The sequence below is a fragment of the Varroa jacobsoni genome, unplaced genomic scaffold (assembly GCF_002532875.2).
Source record: "Varroa jacobsoni isolate VJ856 unplaced genomic scaffold, vjacob_1.0 scaffold_1151, whole genome shotgun sequence".
In the NCBI taxonomy this organism is placed as follows: domain Eukaryota; kingdom Metazoa; phylum Arthropoda; class Arachnida; order Mesostigmata; family Varroidae; genus Varroa; species Varroa jacobsoni.
Window position 1 is genome coordinate 47,189 of NW_019214053.1, and position 19,691 is coordinate 66,879.

Genomic DNA, 19,691 nt, shown 5'->3' on the forward strand with positions numbered 1-19,691 from the left:
GCTCTTACAATAGTTTGATTAAAATATTCAAATGCATTGCTGTGCTCGTATGACCTTCAAAACAAAATGTACAAAGGTTCCAGTGTTTAAAATGTTACACTTTTATGAAATAGATAGACAATAAAAGTCTAAAGTTCGGCCACATTTATATAGGAGTGCCTTAATTTTCTAATGGTTTATTTTTTAGAAATAAAAAAGGTTGAACATGATTATCTTATATAAGGCACAAGAACAGATAATAAAAAGTTCTTAAAACAATCCCCTTTATCAAGGTTATCAATTATAATTTTGTACCGTTTCCTAAAGAACCAATTGCTTTTTAAGGCGTCTGTTAACGTATAAAAAAATAGTTTGGAATCTTTATGATTCTATTTAGATATTCCTGTGCCTGCCTTTTATAATTTTAATTCATACTGTAAATGCATATATATATATATATATATATATATATTATTTTTTTAATTCACTAAAACATCTACCAACTTGACATTGTAATGCATAAGGTACACAAGGCAACCGTGCATACGCTAGTCGTAGAATGATTTAAAGGACTCTTGACATTGAATTTGCACAAGGTCATGTTCCAAATGTTCGCAGTCTTTTTTCCCGTATCATTTTTGGTTGGTAATCTAACGTTCATGAGTGCTTAAAACAGTTTTTTTTCTATCTGAACGGTGGGCCAGTAATCGTTGAGTTTTCTACTATTTTCGAGCCACAGATTAACAAAGTACCAACGGTAGAACGGGTTAAAAATCAACTACGAAGGTTAGTTAGATTTGTTTGACAAATTACTAGGGGGTCACATCATTTCAACTGATTAGTACACGTTAGTGTCGATGTAAAAGTTTACAAAGGTGCTTATTTGTTGTTGGAGTCTGAAACGGCTATATCTGCGTAGATTAAAGTCTTCCTATCAATATCATACAAGAAAGAGGGAGTGTCACGAACCCTTCGTGCGGATTGTTTTTGAACTGAGCACTCATAAAAAGGCATAAATCTTATAAAATCTCAATTAGGATATATACTCCAAGTACGACAACCTCTAATCAATAGTGCTGAGCACTATTAATCGATTAGTATAACCGTCGCCTTGCGCGGTTTTTATATGATTATTATCAGCTTCTAACTTACCAGGTTGCCAAAGTTTTATCATTACCTTGTGTAAATCGTCATCCCGTTGTACAGACTGCGGAAGATTTAGTGCTAAAATTTAAAAAAGAAAACTCTTTTTAAAACTTGAAATGTCGCACCGGTGTGAGTGTACGCAGATTCATTTGGGCATACAATGCAATATGCGAAAAATTCAGCAATTTTCAGCATATATATATATATATATATTATTTAATATTATCAATGGCATAGTGGCGTCGTGCTTAGACGAGATAAAACTTCCATCCCATGAAAAACAATTTACTGTTTGCTCTTTGTCTATCTCCTGGCAGTTGCACTATTATATAATTGTTATTGTGACATTTGACGCATGTTGCATCACTCGGTATAGGCAGCCAAGCCGGCGAAATCTAAAACTAAGTAATCACTCCCCCCGTGGCGGGGCTGATTGTTATGGCTTTAAAAATTATGTAACCTTATTTCTCGCCTGGTCGAATTCCCCAATGTGTTGAACGGAAGCGAACAGCGCATGTTAGCTGCAGGCGGTAGCCATTTGAGCTGTTAACTATCCTTCACGTTCAAAGTAAGCCCAGCGGGTGGTCTGGTGCGCAGCCGCCAAGTAAAACACCCGAAGTCAATAAAGTTACTCACCCGTCATCACTTGTGAACAATACAGCTTTAAAAAGCTTTTTTTGATCATCGAAAGCTCCGACTTTATCGACTATCTTCTAGTTGCTCTAGGCTTTCGTGACAGCACACGAATCGTTAACTTGGAGAAGAAAATAAATGACGGTAGGATAGGCAGAGAAACTGCTTCAATAATAAACTTGAACCGAAAAACTACCAGCAAACGAAGCTTGCAAAGTTTGGGACGTCGATGATAGAGATACTGACATGACTTCACAGAAAGGAAGCAAATAAATAGTTTATTTAACTGGACGCTTTCGAGAACGAATAAACTGAATATAGCACAAGGACAGAGAGAGGAGATTGTTTCTTGTAGAGAAGTGTAATGTATTATATATTGCTAGATCGATGCGACCCTAATAATCGATCTAATTATTTACCGATGAACACAACAAAAACTGTTCATATAGAAGTTTTCAGTCGAGTTAAGTACATGCATCACTACAAAGAATGTAAATTGAGCCTGTAAATATATATTTCCTCTAACAGGTTGCTTTAAAATAGATTTCTCTTTGCGAAGAAAAGCAGGTTTGCAGTTCAGACAAGCTGTGAGCCTATTTTCCCTTACTAAACCTTTTATCGTTCTATGATCGAAATTCAGCAAAGAGCCTATTGTGTTAATGAAACATCCTATAACTACGTAACATTAAAGCGAGTAGTCACGGTTAAATTTGAACGTAAAAAATAAGTTGATGAACAGTTATTTACATGCAAACCACATGTATATTTGTTATCGTTATTAAATATATTTAAATTATTCAATTGAAAAGTTATTCTAACTAGTCACAATTGTATGAATGATTATAAATGCTTTTGTTTTGTAAGATAAAATTTTATTCTAATGCAATATCTTACATCTTATAATGTTTCTGGATTTAGCCACTATAATATCATGTTTTATCGATCCTGCAATTTGGTTCCATGAGGCCATTATAAACAGATCCAGGGACTAAAACCTGGATATTCTTTGACTAATCGCCAGCGGCTTCACGAATTCGTGCATGCAATTAATACTGCTGAACGGGCTTTTGTCAGGAAGAATGTAAACCAACTTGCAACCGTAATATAGAACACTTTGTCATGATCGACGTTTGAGCGAAAGACCTCTATTCTCTAACCTATTCACGCGCGGCCGACCTCTATTGAAATTACAAATCTTTTTTTCCCACAATCGATGGTTTATTGTAACGTGGCTTCCGAAAAATTCAACAAAGATTTCTTTGAGGCAAAATGGATGACCTTCAATAGGGTTTAGATTCAGAAGGCTTAACAATATATTAAAATGTTGCAAATGGTTGTTTGTAATAATCCAGTGTTTTTTTAGCGGAACTTAGCGTCTTTTTTTAGAAGTAGAATATTTTTTAATTATCCAGGTGAGCTCCAATAATCAGTCTTTTAGTGGCTTGCGGCACCTTTTGCCCGTATTGGATTCTTGCAATTGTGAGGCTTTCGGTTTACTATCAATTTGAAATTTAACTTTGTTTGGTTCGTTTTGTGTCGTGCGTCTTTTAATGACACATTATTGACCCCTTAGTATTGCTTGACTTATGGTCACTATTAAGTAATTATTTGCAGACTAAAGCAGAATGTATCAGTGAGCAGTTTGGGACTCGAATTGAGGTTTTAATTGAGGTAAATAAATATAATCGCCAAGACCAACTTTTTATTAAAACATGTGAAACATGCTATTAAGGCATATCCATTATTATTTACGTACAGCCTTAAAACAATTCGTACATAAGTTCGGATTCAACTTCAGCATTTTTATAGGTTAAGTTATCTCGACCTATTTTTTCTCTAAATTAATCTTTTAAGTAATAGTAGTACATGGAGAAAAGCAGAAGAAATGCAACAATTGTGGTAGATGCCGTATACGTTATAATAGTCAAAAATTTCACATAACTGCGCATTGAAGCATAAATTGTGTTCCAGGAAATTATTACATAAACACGGTAATGGTATTAGTAGGTCAACAACGATAAAAATTCTACATTATTTATGATAACGCTCATGATAGTGAATAGTCAGTGTGATGATCCCTTAATTTTACAGTAATACACTCATTTTAATAATGGGAACTTGCATACATTTATTGTATACCAAGAACTATGAAACAATAGACTTTTCAGCTCATTATCATGTAACTGCATTACCCCCTATTCCAGTCTAAAACTGTCTGTTAGAAAGCATAGTTAACAAACTGGGGTAGTTTACCTAGTAAACTATAACAGTTTGATGTAGGGGCTTCGCCGTCGAAATATTGTGAACCAATTGGAATGTTCTTTTCTAATTTTTGAAATCTGCGCTGATGCACACACCCAATTGATATTAAGAATGCATTAATGGTTTGGAATGCTTCATGCCTTTACACAAAAAAATTAAACATATACGAATCCCAAAGATAAATTTATTATTTTCGTTTATATATATTAATAGACTGTTTTGCGCTTTTGTAAAACTCGTATTTTAGAATCTGCACATGTGCTCACATACATTGATATCGTTGTTATTGCTATTATTTTCATTATACCCGAAATTGTTGGTTCAAATCCTACCAACAATATACGCTATATACGACAATAACAACCAAATTGTTATAATAAAAACGGACTAGAAAACATCTCTCTTCACACGCTAAAGGTGCAGATAAAATTATTAGAAAAAAAAAAACTTGATGAAACTTCAGTTAAATGTAAACACTAAATTTTAAACGCAGTTACAGTTCTACGAAATGTATTTTTCGATAAAAGAGGATGAACTGCTCATCCTGTTTCAATGAAAGATAAAGAATTAATATAAAAATTGAAGGTAATAATAATAATCATAAACTATATTATATAAGCGACGAACAGCGACATGAAAAGCAGAAATCTTTAAAGGAACTAATCAATTACCGAATCTCTTCCAATTATTGCTTAATTAATTAATAAAAATTATTCAATTAATTAATAAAAATTATCCAATTAATTAATAAAAATTAGTAAAAAAAATATAATAAAAGCATGCAAAGTAACAATAGTACTATATCATCATTAATAAATAACCCAGGTTACTCTTCCTCAAACTATAAATCTCAGGCTTACTGAAAAAATAACAAAAAAAAGTGTGATACAAAGAAAAGCTATTTTTAATATCTTTATAAGATTCACATGCTGGCCGATGCCCTAGCCCACACGTTTTTCCTTCAAATTTACATCGGCTTCGCCGTCAATAATCGTTCAAATCGAACCTTGTTTATATATAGCCTATTCTATTATGTTCTGCGGTTGTATACTTTCCCTTGTGCCAGTCTTCAACATTTAATCCCTGCAATATGCTCCCCACTTCATAGTTGTTCCCTAATGAAGACGAACTGTTAGCTATGATATTGATAAACGCCATCAGAATGCGCTGGACGATTTAATAAGTATCGGGCGGTGTATATGAAGAGGAAAAAGAATAAAAACAACTTCGACCTAAAACCCCGATGTTTTGACTTTAATTTGTCAGTTCGTCTGTCTTAAAACATACCAGTAGGTTGAAGCTACTGATCATCCTATACCGAGACCACCTTAAGCGTTCAAGTTTAGTAGGCAAACATTTTCTCTCAACATCAAGAGGAACTTCTAGGTACTTCAAAAATTTTCATAACTGCAAAACACTTACACGAATGATACGTTATGCGGTTACTATCATAGCTGTGTATTTCAAAACTCCACGCCAATTTCATTGATCTGCTGAATTCTCCTCATACTATGGGCTCAAATCCACTTGTTGACGACATTCATTGTAAAACTATTCATAGATTATACTTAACCACAGCCAACCCGTTTTCTAAATTTTAACAGCAGCGTTAATTACTCGCTTACACTCCAGGGTGATCGAAAAGAACTCTTTAGGCTAATATAGTAAAAAACTGATTTTCTTGTAGGTTCAGTCAAGTGTGTTTTTATTTTAGATTTCAGCTCACGTCTACGAAGAACACCGTTATACATCCAGTCTATGCAATAATTATTACAATGATTGCACTAATACGTGTTTTCAACTCAACGCCAACGATTTTAAAGTGCGTACATCTCTTAAGGCCCCTCACAGCTTTGACTATTAATATGGCTTTGCTTTTAGACCGTAGTGGATTACCTAATGTACTGTATGGCCTATTCGATATAACTCAGTACATCTTGTTGGCTTTCATTCAGTGCCTCAAAGTAATGATTTATTTCGTATTTACAAAGGAACGCTTACTGTTACATTGCGTGCTTGTTTCCATTCACCACAGGGCTTCGGTCTGACACCAGTTCAAAAAAGAATTTGTTACACATATATAAGATACTACCTTGTTTTTCTTCCTATTAGAACTATGTAGTGAATAAAATTTACTATATAATTTGGAGCGCTTCGTTATAACATAGACTTTTTTGAGAAACAGGGGTTAAGCCAATTTTCACAGACCTTTTATTTTAAAAAAGGAAAGACTTTCGACATCGCTTCTCTACCATTATGTTTTTCGAGTCTTTTCTTTTTAGTTAATGCTTACTGTAATTGTCTTATAGTTTGTTCAATAAAGAGCTTTCAGTGTGAGTACTGTCTTTTGCCACTGTTAAATCCTTAAACAATCTGTGATTATGATTTTTATACAGTTGGCATTAGTTTTTCACACACTTTGAACATTTTTAAAATATTACATATTGTTAAAGAAGTCAAAAAAGCACTAAAGATCGCGCGTTCTTTTTAGAAGTATGTAAAGTAAAAAATCTCAAGTTCTTCTTAAAATTAATAGATGTTTTAGAAACTATTATAGCACTATTTTTTGGGACAAGAAAAATGTTAAATCGAACTTTTTTTGAAAAAAATGCTTCAAACACATTAAACATGCATAAATGTTTCTCTGTAATAAATCGTAGAAAAATCTATAGAATGCGTCCATAATGTCAGTTTCAATGCACTTCGACATAATTATGTCCAAACATTGGCTATCAAGATTATAGAAACAAGTGAAGGAAATTTTTGTTTTTATTACCTATTACTACAGTGTTTGTGTCTTTATTAATATTTCACCTTTACCGTGTGTATTATATAAAGCACATTACTTCCTTGCATTGAATACATTCCATGCATTGTATTTTACTTTGTTCTTTGTCAGTCACCTTTAGGACCCTACTCATAAGTAGCTCAATTAAATTATTCGTATATTTTACCTTTAAACAGCGCGGCATATCTATAATATGTCATCGCGCATTCTGGTAATCTTTGATGACCTCTTTTATGCGTTATGGTTCAAATGAGGTTGACTCGTTTTTCACTAATTAAATTACTTTTTATCTCGCATAACTGCTGGCTTTTTGGAACCTATCCGTTTCACTAACTTTTTGAATGCATGAAAGTATATGCATAAACTTCTTCATCAATCAGTGCGCACAGTATCCAATTATTTACTGGATTTACAAGTTGTAATTGGAAACAAAAATATCTGAACAATTATATCTTTCAGTTTACTTTCAACTAAATTCTAAAAAAACTAAAAAAAATTTTTCACTACCCCTAGTCTCTCAACCTTCTGCTTACCAACTCATTAGTACCATTTAGTTAAGGAGCCACGCATACGTCACGTAGAGATAAAGACACTCGAAGTTTTTAAACTAGCGAAATGTTGAATTTGCATTGAAACAGCTATAGTTATGGGATTTCGATTGCGAAAACTATCGGAAACGAATCCATGTTGTATTTTTGCTTCCATTGCTTTAGACTTCGATAGGAGTGAGTATCATAGTGAACAAATCATTATACTGGAACTATTGATTGCCGTGCCTCTCATTTATAAGTGTCTTCACATAATTTAGTTATCGAAGAATTAATATTTGTATTCTCAGCTAATACCAATATCTATAGTAACCTTCGATACCATCTCTAGCCCGAAACCATATGATACATACGGAGTTCCGTGTCACTACGCGAAAAGTATAAGGCTTTAGCAAAAATCATATCAGGCGCTCTACAATGACCCAACCATTTTTGATCCCCTGGATCTGCAAAATGCCCAAAAAATGGAGTTGCTTTTCTAGCATACCATTACTATCTATTAAGAAGTAACTACACTTATCATCATCTCTTTCGGAGTAATTTCCTGAAGACTGTCATCTTAATAGAATTTCCAAATATGTCCTAGCAAAAATGTGTCCGAGGAAGTATTAAATTTGGCTAAGCATCTAAAAGTCCAAGCTACATTCCCCTTAAGAGTTTCCTATATCTTCAACCTGTTTATAAAGTAAGGAGCTTGAAAAAATATTTCTTTTTAGATTCGTTTTGAGACCACATCATTTCTTCGTGAATCGTTGGTACTAAAATTGCACGAGGTATTATCCAAAAAAAACAAAAGTTAATAGCCAGACCGATATTGGTAGATAATTATAGATGTGATCAATAGAATGTAGATTCGAGTCAGGTTAGCTCATCGTTTTTAAGCTACGTCACCTATATTCCATATCGCTACGCAGCGAAGTCACAGCTAGAGGTTGCACAACTGGTTCTTGTCAATCTCTTGCCAACGATATTCGCTCGCTAATCTTAGAGACACCTTGTGGTCTAGATTCGGACCCGGGCATAGACAAACTTCGTCTCGTGGTGGGAACCAGCTATCTGACGGAAAGCGTAATGGCGATACCGACGCAAAACTCAAAACATAGAGGTTACCAACGTGCGTACGCCGCCGTTGGTAAAATCTGGTTGCCGCTCGATGAGCTATCGTCAAGTTACCATCGGAAACGTCTTTAACTTGTATGAAGATTCTTTAAATAATGTAAAGCAACTTCTTTATTGTATGGTTGTACTTACAGTGTGTTTCATTTAAGTAAACGCTGTCATCAACGAGTAAGTACCAATCCATATAGATTATCGCTTGAATTACGGCGCCTTTTCCAGTAATTAACCAGGCAACCATTAGTATTAAAAAGCTGCTCCTGAAATCCAGGACAGTGCTCAAAATTTCACCTACTCACACAGGTTTATATTACTGCGTGAGAGATGTGTACTATAGCATGCTCGAATGCTACGTAATTAACCTACGTTTTTTTACGATGTTCCTAATCGTGAGGTTTCGAATTTATGCAACTGGCATTTGCCATACGTAAGAGCCATACGGATTTGTCGAGTTTTCATGAATTCTATTTGCAGTTTCTATCAATCGCTTAGCCTTAAAGATAGATAAAAAGAGTATACATAGAGCGAACTTGTGGATTTACAAGTCTTTATTTTTGCTCCGCGGGATAAGTCCAAATGTAGGAGACCATAGCTGATAGCTCATATATTAGGTGTCTACTTGTATGATCAAAAACGAAGGAACGAACAGGCTATGTTGGGTTCGATTTTATGTTTTTCAACTTTTAAATCTGTAAATAAGAAAAAAACAGTATATTGATTATTTAGTCTCTGTGAGCTATAAATTGCTTACGAATTATTTAAGCTTGAGCAGCCCATCGTCAACGATCATCTTTCACAGTACGTGTGTTGATAAGAATTTGATCCGCTGGGGTATTAAACGATCGTTTTGCTGCTGTGCCATCTCCATTTTCGAATGTGTGTATAATTTATTTGGTACATGCAAAATTAATGAGACGACTAGTACTCGATTGATAACCATTAGTAACTGTAGAAAAAAAAAGGGCACCTTTGCTTTTTAGAAAGGTTTTGAAGACTTAAAGACGCGAATAAGCTTTGTTGTTATCTACAAATATTGACGGCGTCCTTAAAATGCTACCTGAAATATGGGTAATCCTTAACTTTTTGGGATAGAAGTGTATTTATTACTCGTATTAATTTAAGAATTTAGGTATGCAGGTCGATATTTTACAAATGAAACAAAATTTTCAACGAACTAAAACGCCAGAGGTGCCGAAACTATATTTGATGTTAATTTATCTCTTATGCAAAGTATTTTGGAGTTTTTACATCGGTGGCTTCTATATATGTATAACTTAGAAATCACTCCGCCCAGCACAACTGTTTGATTAACATTTTGTACGATTAAACCCGCTGACAAATATACTTCGTGTAAACTTTTTTTGCTTTAAAATCGGAGGCAACTTCCAGGACTATATCTATTAGCAAGCTTGGATCAATCCTGATTCGGGCTAACTACTTTAAATTAGCGATTAGCATTGTAATTGGTGATTCATACGCCCCTGTTGCTTTCTTGGAGTAATGATCTTTTCCGACTTCGCGCATTCTCATTTCATACCGTTTAGACATTTAGACAGAACCACTTGTTGGCTATCCTATTATCGATCTATTGTCATATGTGGCAGGTTTACTAATCAAGATTATTACTAAGATGTCTGGCATAATTTTTTGGCAGAAATTATGCAGTGCTGGCCTACCTTCGATCTGGTTTATTCAGTTCATGACGACCTTTTTGGGTTTTTTCGTATGATTAGACAGACGCTCATAAATTCAACGACTGGTGATAAGGAATTTGGCTTGCATAATAATCTAATAGCTTTGACATCACGTAACACATATTGTTTTGTTCAATTGTTCATGCAGATTAGCAGGCATATTTTGTTATATTCCGTTTCGCGGACAGTCTATTTATTTTCGCTAGTGTCATTTTTATTAGCAGCGTGCAATCTTCACTTTGGTCATACGTAGCGGCGGATGGCGACGCTACCAAAACAATACCTCCGTCGACGGCAACAACGTAGACTGAGTAAGTTGTTGTTGGTTGCAAGTTGATACCACAATAGTTACTTAATTTAGATGAAAGCTCTTTAGCTTTCTACATCTAGGAATGTCACGTGCTGAGCTACAAAAAAATCGTATGATATTCTCATACCTGCAAAGATTACAGGACGAGGTGTACGTATGTCTTCCTTAGGACCGTAAAATATAACACATTAGCCCGACGCAGGACAAGTCGGGCCAACATGCATTTCAATTGGATTAGATAAAATAAGCTAGAGCAAGTAAACGACTACAGCGTTTTCAAAAGATCATGTGTAAATACGCTTGTATACAGATCGTCAAGATGCTATGCGATTGCAATCACCACGGAGACTGGAGCACTTATCGTACAATAATTTAGAGTGGTTTGTACTTCTAAAAAGCTAATTTTATAACGAGCCTATTGTTACATACAAGATACCTTCTGTTCACTAATCTGTTTAATTGTTCATTGCATTAGAGAATACAATACTAACTAATGATTGCCTTTGTTTTCCTTGGTGTGACGATGCTCTTGTTCGTTATTTTATTGCCAAGACACACTCAGCAAGAGCAAGAACAGAGGTCATTATCGCTCTTCTAATCATTAGCGGTATTGTATAGATCCTCAAAATAATACGATCATTGATTTTGTTTTTCAAAAATTTAAAAACTTCATTGCAAAGCTTATACAACGTAATTTTGTATTTGGAGCTGTCTTATATAGACTTTCAATATTTTTCTCTGGTGGCTGCCAGATCATTCTGTTTGTCAACCTCATAGGATTTCATAAGAGTGACAGACCTTTGAGACTCATCACTGAAGTATCATATTACTTTATGATCAAACCGACATACACAAGCTTCAGATTCGTAAGGTTTATATAAAGGAGGCCGATTTGATATTCCCCTATCTTTCCTGCTTTAATAGATAATGCTTGAAAAGAAACAACAATAATTTACATATTTACTTATTTGTCTGTTGTTTGCATTCGCATATTTAGATGTTTCTAAGCACTGCGTAACATTGCTCTCAGTCCACCGCTTAGGTTGTAATTAACCATTCAAGGGCGCACACGTACTTCGCATAAACATCACGGCCTCCCCGTAAAAATTAACTATTCATCAATAATAATAATTATTCAAATACTTACGTACTCCGTATATTACAACGCCAGAAGGATCACAAATCAGCGGCAAAAGATCGCATTTTATTAACATTTTCGATTAATACGTGGCTAACTAGGTTCGGACTGATTCTTATTGAATCAATTTGTGGAATTGCGATGGACGTCTGTATAGTTTACAATATTCACGGAAAGAGTGACGAATTTTCACGCGTTGTTGAATTACTGAATAAACAATCACGTGCTTAATTTGATACATAAATGATACTAGTTTGTGCTTTCGAGCAATTTTAATAATTCAGAGGATGTGTAAAATTCTACAGCGGTATATATTAAAAACGTTTTAAGGATGCCTGTTGTGTATGTGAGTTGTTGCAAAGATGGTTGACTCTGTACTAAACTTATGCGTTCCGCTAATATTCATCGGGTTTCTTTTTGATTTGGTAAACAATGGCACCTTTGAGAAATACAAACAAGGTTATCTATCCTTAACTATAAATGTTTAGGCTCGACATATCTACTGATCATTGCTTCAGTCGGGCAACAGACATTAGCAAGGTAGGAAGAGTTTTCCGAGTAAATCTTTCTACTACATCATTTACTTATTATTTTACGATTTAAAGTCCAATTTTTGATAAGCAAAACAAAAAGTCGTCAACATAGTGACATTTTGATATGACTGCACGGTTGAAATACTTGCTAACAGAGCTAAGTGTGTTTAAATCGAAAAAATAGAATTTTAAACACTATGATCTCAACAAGACTTGCGGTTTGTGATCTTCAGTCAGAGTTTTGGTACGAGCCGTATTGCATGATTTTAATCATAGACCAAAAGGGCCTGAAATGTGCCAAATATGAAAAGTGTTTTAGATGCCAGTGCACTGGCATGTTAATTTCGTTTCTTACCTAAGTTAGGCAACTTTACCGAATCATGTGAGCCGTACTATCTAAAACGATACTGGTGAGCAGAACTATTTTTTATAGTTTAGTTCCGCTTCCAAGCTAAACTCAAAAGTATAAGCCTTGTCCTAGGGTTTTCCCCTGTTTAAGCAAACAGGCGGTGGTTCACAGCCACATGGCATGCTTTCCAAATGTGTTACAGAGCAAAAGAACGTCGGCCGTTTCCTTCTGTTTCCATATGCCTGCGGTCTCGCTCGTGCAGGCACCAACGGCACCAACACGCAAGAAAAGAATACGGCACGTGTTCATACGTTCCCCGCTGTTTGCCCGCTTTTGTCCGTATCCGCTCCTGCCGCAACGGCCAAGTGTTGTTCCGTTACGAATGAGGGTCGTTGATCAAAAACGGAAGATAAACTGTCATTTTTTTGTTGCTGCAGCCAAATATTCGACTATGACTTGCTCTGGGTTGGAGGCATGTGGTACCCGAAACCAAACGAGAACGTAAATTGATCTATGGATGCACAGACTCATACATATTTACAAGATAATGTTTCAACCAAATAGAGAGAATACTAGGAAGGAATAGAAAGACCTACAACATAGTTTTTCCTGCAGCTGAGCTCTGCCATTGAAAGCAGCATGGTTCAAAGTGATAGAATTAAAGTGAATTAAGCTAAACTGTCCCATTTAGCTGTAAGCTAGGCTATAGGTTTGTTGACTTTGTTAATGGTAACGGTGACAACTACAGGAAATAAACTCGCGAAATTATGTTTTATTGAGGCGCTTTTTATGTACACCTAATCACCTAGATTAGAGGTATTATGCCAAACACATAGGTGGCTCTTGACTTGAAGCATATTCATATCAGATGAGAAAATTGCAATATTCTAATAGTTTAGGGTATAATAAAAAATATAGTTGTTTGAACTCAAAGCGCATCTTTTTTAAAGTCTAAGTCGATCGCTATCTCATGCCAGGGACAAAGTAATCACTTTTAACGTATGCGCACAGATACATTATCTCAAATTGACCTCAAGAGAAAGTAATAATTTTTGATCCATTCTCCGAAAGTCGATCCTTGCCTTGACGGAGAGAATTGCGTCTTGCTTGTTATGGCTGCTAACAGAGCCATGTTTGGCATTTCACGCTACTCCGTTAACAGTGGATCCTTCTTGAGCTGAGTTATTCACTCCTATGGAGATATACGCTTGTCAAGCCTCGCTCTATTGACTCACACTACGGCTCTTGCGAGAGCGCTCTTTTAACCTAAAAAGTGAAAAAAGTAACTCAATCAACACAGTTAGGGCCCATTATTCATTGCAGTCCGTCGGCTCAATGTGACTCATTGCGCCTGCCTGCAATCGAAATTATCTTTTGTCTTTGGATATCACGCTAATGTTTGCACGTCTGTTAGCATAGAACTGTCAGGAGGTACAGCTACCTTAACTACAATTTATTAACTAGCCGCATCATTATACATTAACTTCACACGCTACAGGTTGGGTGCTCAGTCTATATTGTTAGCTATAGAGTCATACTTTGTATGACTGAACATCGATGATGTTTCATACCGTACCTTCATTCTCATTTGATATGTACAGCTAATATGATCTATAAGTCTATCTGTGTCTGTGCTGTCACGTGTGAATTCAAATATGTACCTTTATTCATAATCTATGTGATGACACTTCAACAGAATTGGTTTTCTGTAGTTCACTAGAACAGCTTATAAAGCGAATGATGCACCTTCTTATCGTCCTTCTTATATTCGGTAAGTAACTGTTGAATTACTATAACAAATAACACCGCCACGAGGAGTTTTGTTGTACCCTCGTTCTCCATTAACCTATAGGTGCACAATGTACTTCGTACTTTTTCGACGTTGCGGCGCTACTAACCTTTAAGGAAGGGCTAAATTTTTCGACAAAAGTTAACAAAATGCACCTGAAATATTTCCAAATTGGATACTCTAATTTGAAGGATTATAAGTAAAATGAGATAGAAGTAAACGGATCATAATAATGTACAAATGTTTTCACCGCAAGCGTGTAGCCGTCTTTATTCTAAGTGAATGGTTAGGACGTACTCAGGTACTTTTTTTGTGATGTGAGTTGAATAGTGATCGAAACGCTCACTTCCAACTACTATCATTAAGAACAGCGCATTAGGAGCGCAAGATTAAATTGCGGTGCAAGTGTATATTAGTTTGTAGTTTACATCGTAGCTGATATGAAGCTGTAGGGAAAAGATCAAAATTTTTAGACGCTGATTGTACAGCGTCTAAATTTTTTTTTATAACTAACGATGTATCATAGCAGTAAAGAGCAAAAACCAGAAATCTGTGGCCTGAATCAGATGCCTTTATAGGATTATATAAATGTAGATGCGTATACATAAAAATATGCTATACATAAAGAAGATAATAGTTTAAGGACATGGTAAGTGAAAATAGTAACAAGTTGAAAACACCAGGTAAGATATTCAAAAAATGGCGTCCATGTTAAACATTTCGAACTCTTCCATAGAGTTGAAAGAAAATGCTAGTGCCTACGGAGTTTTGCAAACGAATGCTACGATTGATTTCAACATCTTGTCTAATGTGGGTAATCTTTTTAGCAAAAGCTGTGGACTTCATTGGAACGGCACCGGTGAAATTTTGCTACTATGTCCACGATGATAAAGGCGGGCTGATACCTGAAGACATAAATGGAAGCTTATGTACACATATCGTTTATGGTTTTGCTGATATCGTCAACCATACAGTGTATCCAAGAGGTACCGTTTCACTAGCCTTTTCTATCCTTTTGTTGGCTACATTTCATGTTCAGAGTTGAAAACGCCGTCTTGATCATTATTATTAATATTACTATTATTGCAGTTGCAGAAACCATCTAGCTATGGTGTCCACTATAGATTAATTTATGGGTTGCTCACCGACATTAGTAGCTTAAAATAATTAGCGTCTTGGAATGAAAAAAATTATATTATATATATATATATATATTGAGCAACCCATAAATTAATCTATAGTGGACACCATAGCTAGATGGTTTCTGTAGCTGCATATATATATATTTATATATATATATACTATATGATTTATATATTATCTCTATCTATCTCTATCTCTATCTATATTTATATATTATATCTATATATATATTATATGATTTAGCTATACAGTATATGCATTGGGTTTTCACTTTCCGAATCTTTGAACTTACAGGCAAGGATGCTAACGCCACGCGCTCCGTCTGGCGCCGAGTCGTTGATCTGAAAAAACGCTTTGTTGACCTACACGTTTTACTGTCTATAGGGGCAACCCCCAAGAACTTTAGCGAAACAGCAGCCGTGGATGACACCCTTAACAGGTACAGCCGAACATAAACGTTGACATTTAATGAACCGAACCGCTTCGTTGTAGTCTTGATGATGGGGCTAGATGAGTCAAGTATTAAGTTGATAAAGCAGACAAAAATCACTTTCGACACGGGAAAAAATAACTTCTACCGGTATATTCTATAGACACTTCGCTATCGTGTGGACAAAAAGGGCAAATAACGATTTATTAATTTTCTTTAATTATGAATGAGACTAGTTATACTGTTGGTCAATGCAGTTTATTTTCTTTATTTCGAAGGGAAGCTGTGATTTTTTGGTTTTGGCAAATGATTCTTGACAAGATCATAATTTGTCTACATCAATGCTTATAAAGCTTTCCTAATAATAACTTTGTATGAAATTATACTATCACATCCAGAGGTTCCAATATTATGTTCGTTATTGAAGTTAACCTAAACCTAACGTGACTATCGTAATTATCCGTGATCCCGACATGATATATATCATCAACCGATTGTTTAATCGGGTGACTTTAGTCACGAATAATATTGCGAATTGGTTTTAATGTCATTTCTGACGTCATTCATTAATGAAATTCGGCAATAGCAAATGTGCTAAAATTGTTGGAATGCTTTTATTCAGGTTTGAGATAGAGCGTCTCGAAGATGAGTTAAATTTTCGCGAAAATTATATGAACTGAAGAATATAGAGATTCTTCAGTTTTACTACAAAAAATGCACAGATGTTGGCCAGGCCCATACAAATTGTGCTGTTTAAGCTCTTTCATCCTAAAAATTTTGATACGGAAGCTAGGATATGCTAGATAAAATAATTTCAAAAGTTCAATAAAACCAACACTTGAGTAACCATAGTAACGTCAATAAACAGTTACCACCAAACAGTGTTACGCTACCTTAAGAAAGCGGGCTACAAAAAAGAGCTTGATGTTGAAGTGCCACACAAATCGACGCAAATAACGTGCCCCATTATATTTCCATCTACGAGATAGTATCGTTGAACCCAGTTATGATGTGTCTAATACGGCCAAGTAAGTAATGCAAGTATAAAACGCACAAAAGCGCAAATTTGAATGGACCACGCATACCAGGATGCAACGATATTCAGTTATTTCTAAAGATATTGATTACGGGTAATAAAAAGCCAATCATATACGACAATAATAAGCAAATAAAAAAGTGTGCTCTACAATCTGTAGCAAAGCCCAGAATTACACCGGAGAAGGTGACGCCATGAGTTTGGTGCGATTGGAAAGGAATAATGCATAAGCGTTGCTGCCGCCTGGCAGAGCGATCGATTCGAATTTCTATTGTTAATAACTAACAACAAGCCATCGAAGGAATCGATCGGAATTAGTGCACAGAAAGGGCGTCGTCCTCCATCCTGACAAAAATCACCTTTCACAGTTTTTTGTCCAGAAGTCACAAAGTTCTGCAGCAATGGTATTAAAGGGTTACCAGAGAAATGGCAAAATGTCATCGATAAAAACGACGCACATTTAACTTAGTGATATTATTTTAAAGTATAAAGGAGATTTGCTTCAATTTCGGTTCCAAAACGGTTAATCCCTTTTTGGTAGCCCAATACATAAATGTATGTACTTATACGTACATACATTCCTCTATCGGATTCTAAGTAGGCAACGAAAGTCAATAAATGAAGTACTTCGTGGTGGCCTAGGAGTGTCTGAACTTAAATTCATGTCGGTATTATTTGGACGTTTATGGGGCTCGCGACATGCCGAAACAAGCTTCAGATGATCATTATTTGTCATAATCCACTTTTTGACACAACTTGAGGAATTGTCCACTTTTTTGGCTAAGTTTTCTGTTGATAAATATTGATCTCGTAAATTATAATACACCCTTTATAGCAACGGTAAATAGAGATACATAGAATATACATATATATGGCTTGTCATAGTACTACGCTGGATTCTAGTTAAAGGCATATTAGATCTCTCAGTTTGACAGTCAGATAGCAATCAACAAGATTCGATCATACACAGCCAAAACATAGTTGCCCGAATAATTTCTTTTTTTCCCTTTTTAGAATTTAATTGGTAAAAAAAAGAATCTTAGTTGTGCCACATATAATATCCATATATGTTTAAAAGATTCCATGAATTTGTGAACAAAAAGGGTGTGCGACATAGCGTCCGACTCTAAAGGCCCCACCGTTCCCCATTCTGGCAACTTTCATAGAAAAATAATTCGACAAACCATTCGAATAGATTTTACTAAATAATCGTGACCGGTAATATTATTATCATTACAAAAATAATAGCTTTCAACCTTACCCTGAGTAACGAAAAAATCAAGCTACACGCTATATTGACTCCGATGACTTTTATGTGTGCACAGGTTTGCTCAGTCAGCGCAGCGAGTTATCGAACATTACGGCTTTGATGGCCTTGATATCGATTGGGAGTTTCCTGTATTGTCCGGGTTGTCTTGGATGGATCGTGCAAACTTCATCAAACTTCTGTCAAAGTTACAGGGTACCTTTAACAGAAGCATAGCCAAAACGGGAAAGCATATCCTGCTCACCGCGGCTGTTGCAGCACCCTTTAGTATCGTCGAAGTCAGTTATGATGTGCCTAATATGGCCAAGTAAGTAATGCAGGTACAAAAAAGTGCAAATTTGAATGGATCACGCATATCAGAAAGCACCTTACGAAGTTTCTCTAATATGATCGAAAACAGATATATATATATATATATATATATATATATATATATATATATAAATGGACATAGTTTTTGGTTGACCTATCTTCAGGTTGCGTATATATTTATATATCTACCTGAACTTATTGTTGAGGACAGAAAGAACACTTAAGCAGCTACGAAGGCTTGGGGAGAGACATGAACTCTCTCATTCAATCAAAAAACCACGTCAATGTCAACGGCAAACAGAACTGGTATCAGAGTAAACCCGAACTACGACGAAGTCCATTTATGGAAGTGAACTGTACCGGCTAATAACATACGGTATGAGCTTGTGTCACGTAGATTATATTTAATATATATAATTCAATACAAAGCCTCATCAAAAATCTAGATGGACTACTTTGTGGCCGATCGCGCACCGTCATCTCATCTCATAATGAATTCAGAAAATTGGCGTTTCTATCACAACAAAAAAGTTGTCAGAGCTCTTTTGGCTCCTAAAGCTGGAACGTCTACACGCTACACTACGTATACATTGCTATGGGGGACATTTAACAGAGAAGGTTTCTCACTGATAACTAACGCAATTATTATGCAAATTCATGGCAAGTTACATACATAAGAACGATTTAGTAGCCATATTATGTATTGCCATAATAGCAAAATTGTTCGTTAAGATCGCAAACTTTCTTGGCTTACTCTTTCTGCTTGCATAGCCTTTTCGATTATGTTATCTTATTGGTTGAAAGGTAAGATAAATGACCTTGTGTATAGTTACGTTTGAGAACACGGACACTGGGTTACTTTTGAAATGTAAGGATGCTACTAGGACTATTACCAATTTAGAAAAACCTTATCTCAGTTCCACCTTTGACTAGGTACCACAGTCATCCGTATGCTTCTAGTTTTTCCTGTGACTGCTTTAATTTAAGCATTATCATTTAGGGTCTCGTCTTGTTGAGTCTAAACCATGAACATTTTGCAAACATTTTTTATCTCTTTCTATTCGTTGGCCACAATAAGTCTGCATTGGCTACGTAGCGCAATGTCTTAGAGAAAGCAGTTTAGTACTCATCACGGCGCCGCTTACCATCGAAGCCGGTCAGTTAGAGATGAAACACACTAGAGAACGCAATTTTTATACCGAAATACCATTAATACAA

The 19,691-nt window shown here is 35.5% G+C and overlaps 1 protein-coding gene and 1 long non-coding RNA gene across 7 annotated transcripts in view; one reads left to right on the forward strand and one right to left on the reverse strand.

The window, feature by feature from the left end:
* Positions 1 to 13,248: 13,248 nt before the first annotated feature.
* LOC111267142 (uncharacterized) lies at positions 13,249 to 18,293 on the reverse strand. Its single transcript, XR_002684437.2, has 3 exons — positions 18,156 to 18,293; positions 15,721 to 15,934; positions 13,249 to 13,762 (listed from the first exon to the last, which is right to left on the reverse strand). It is a non-coding gene; the product is annotated as an uncharacterized LOC111267142 (long non-coding RNA).
* The window catches only part of LOC111267141 (acidic mammalian chitinase), a 20,942-nt gene continuing 15,036 nt past the window's right edge, over positions 13,786 to 19,691 (forward strand). Inside the window, exons 1-5 of one of the 6 annotated variants that reach the window (XM_022845173.2) lie at positions 13,788 to 13,994; positions 14,193 to 14,267; positions 15,113 to 15,271; positions 15,723 to 15,867; positions 18,220 to 18,468. In XM_022845173.2, coding sequence (XP_022700908.1) covers positions 14,234 to 14,267; positions 15,113 to 15,271; positions 15,723 to 15,867; positions 18,220 to 18,468 — 587 coding nt within the window. In that variant the 5' untranslated portion in view covers positions 13,788 to 13,994; positions 14,193 to 14,233. Of the gene's footprint in view, positions 14,268 to 15,112; positions 15,272 to 15,722; positions 15,868 to 18,219; positions 18,469 to 19,691 lie in introns of all 6 variants that reach the window. The other 5 variants (XM_022845175.2, XM_022845174.2, XM_022845176.2 and 2 more) reach the window with 5 other exon arrangements.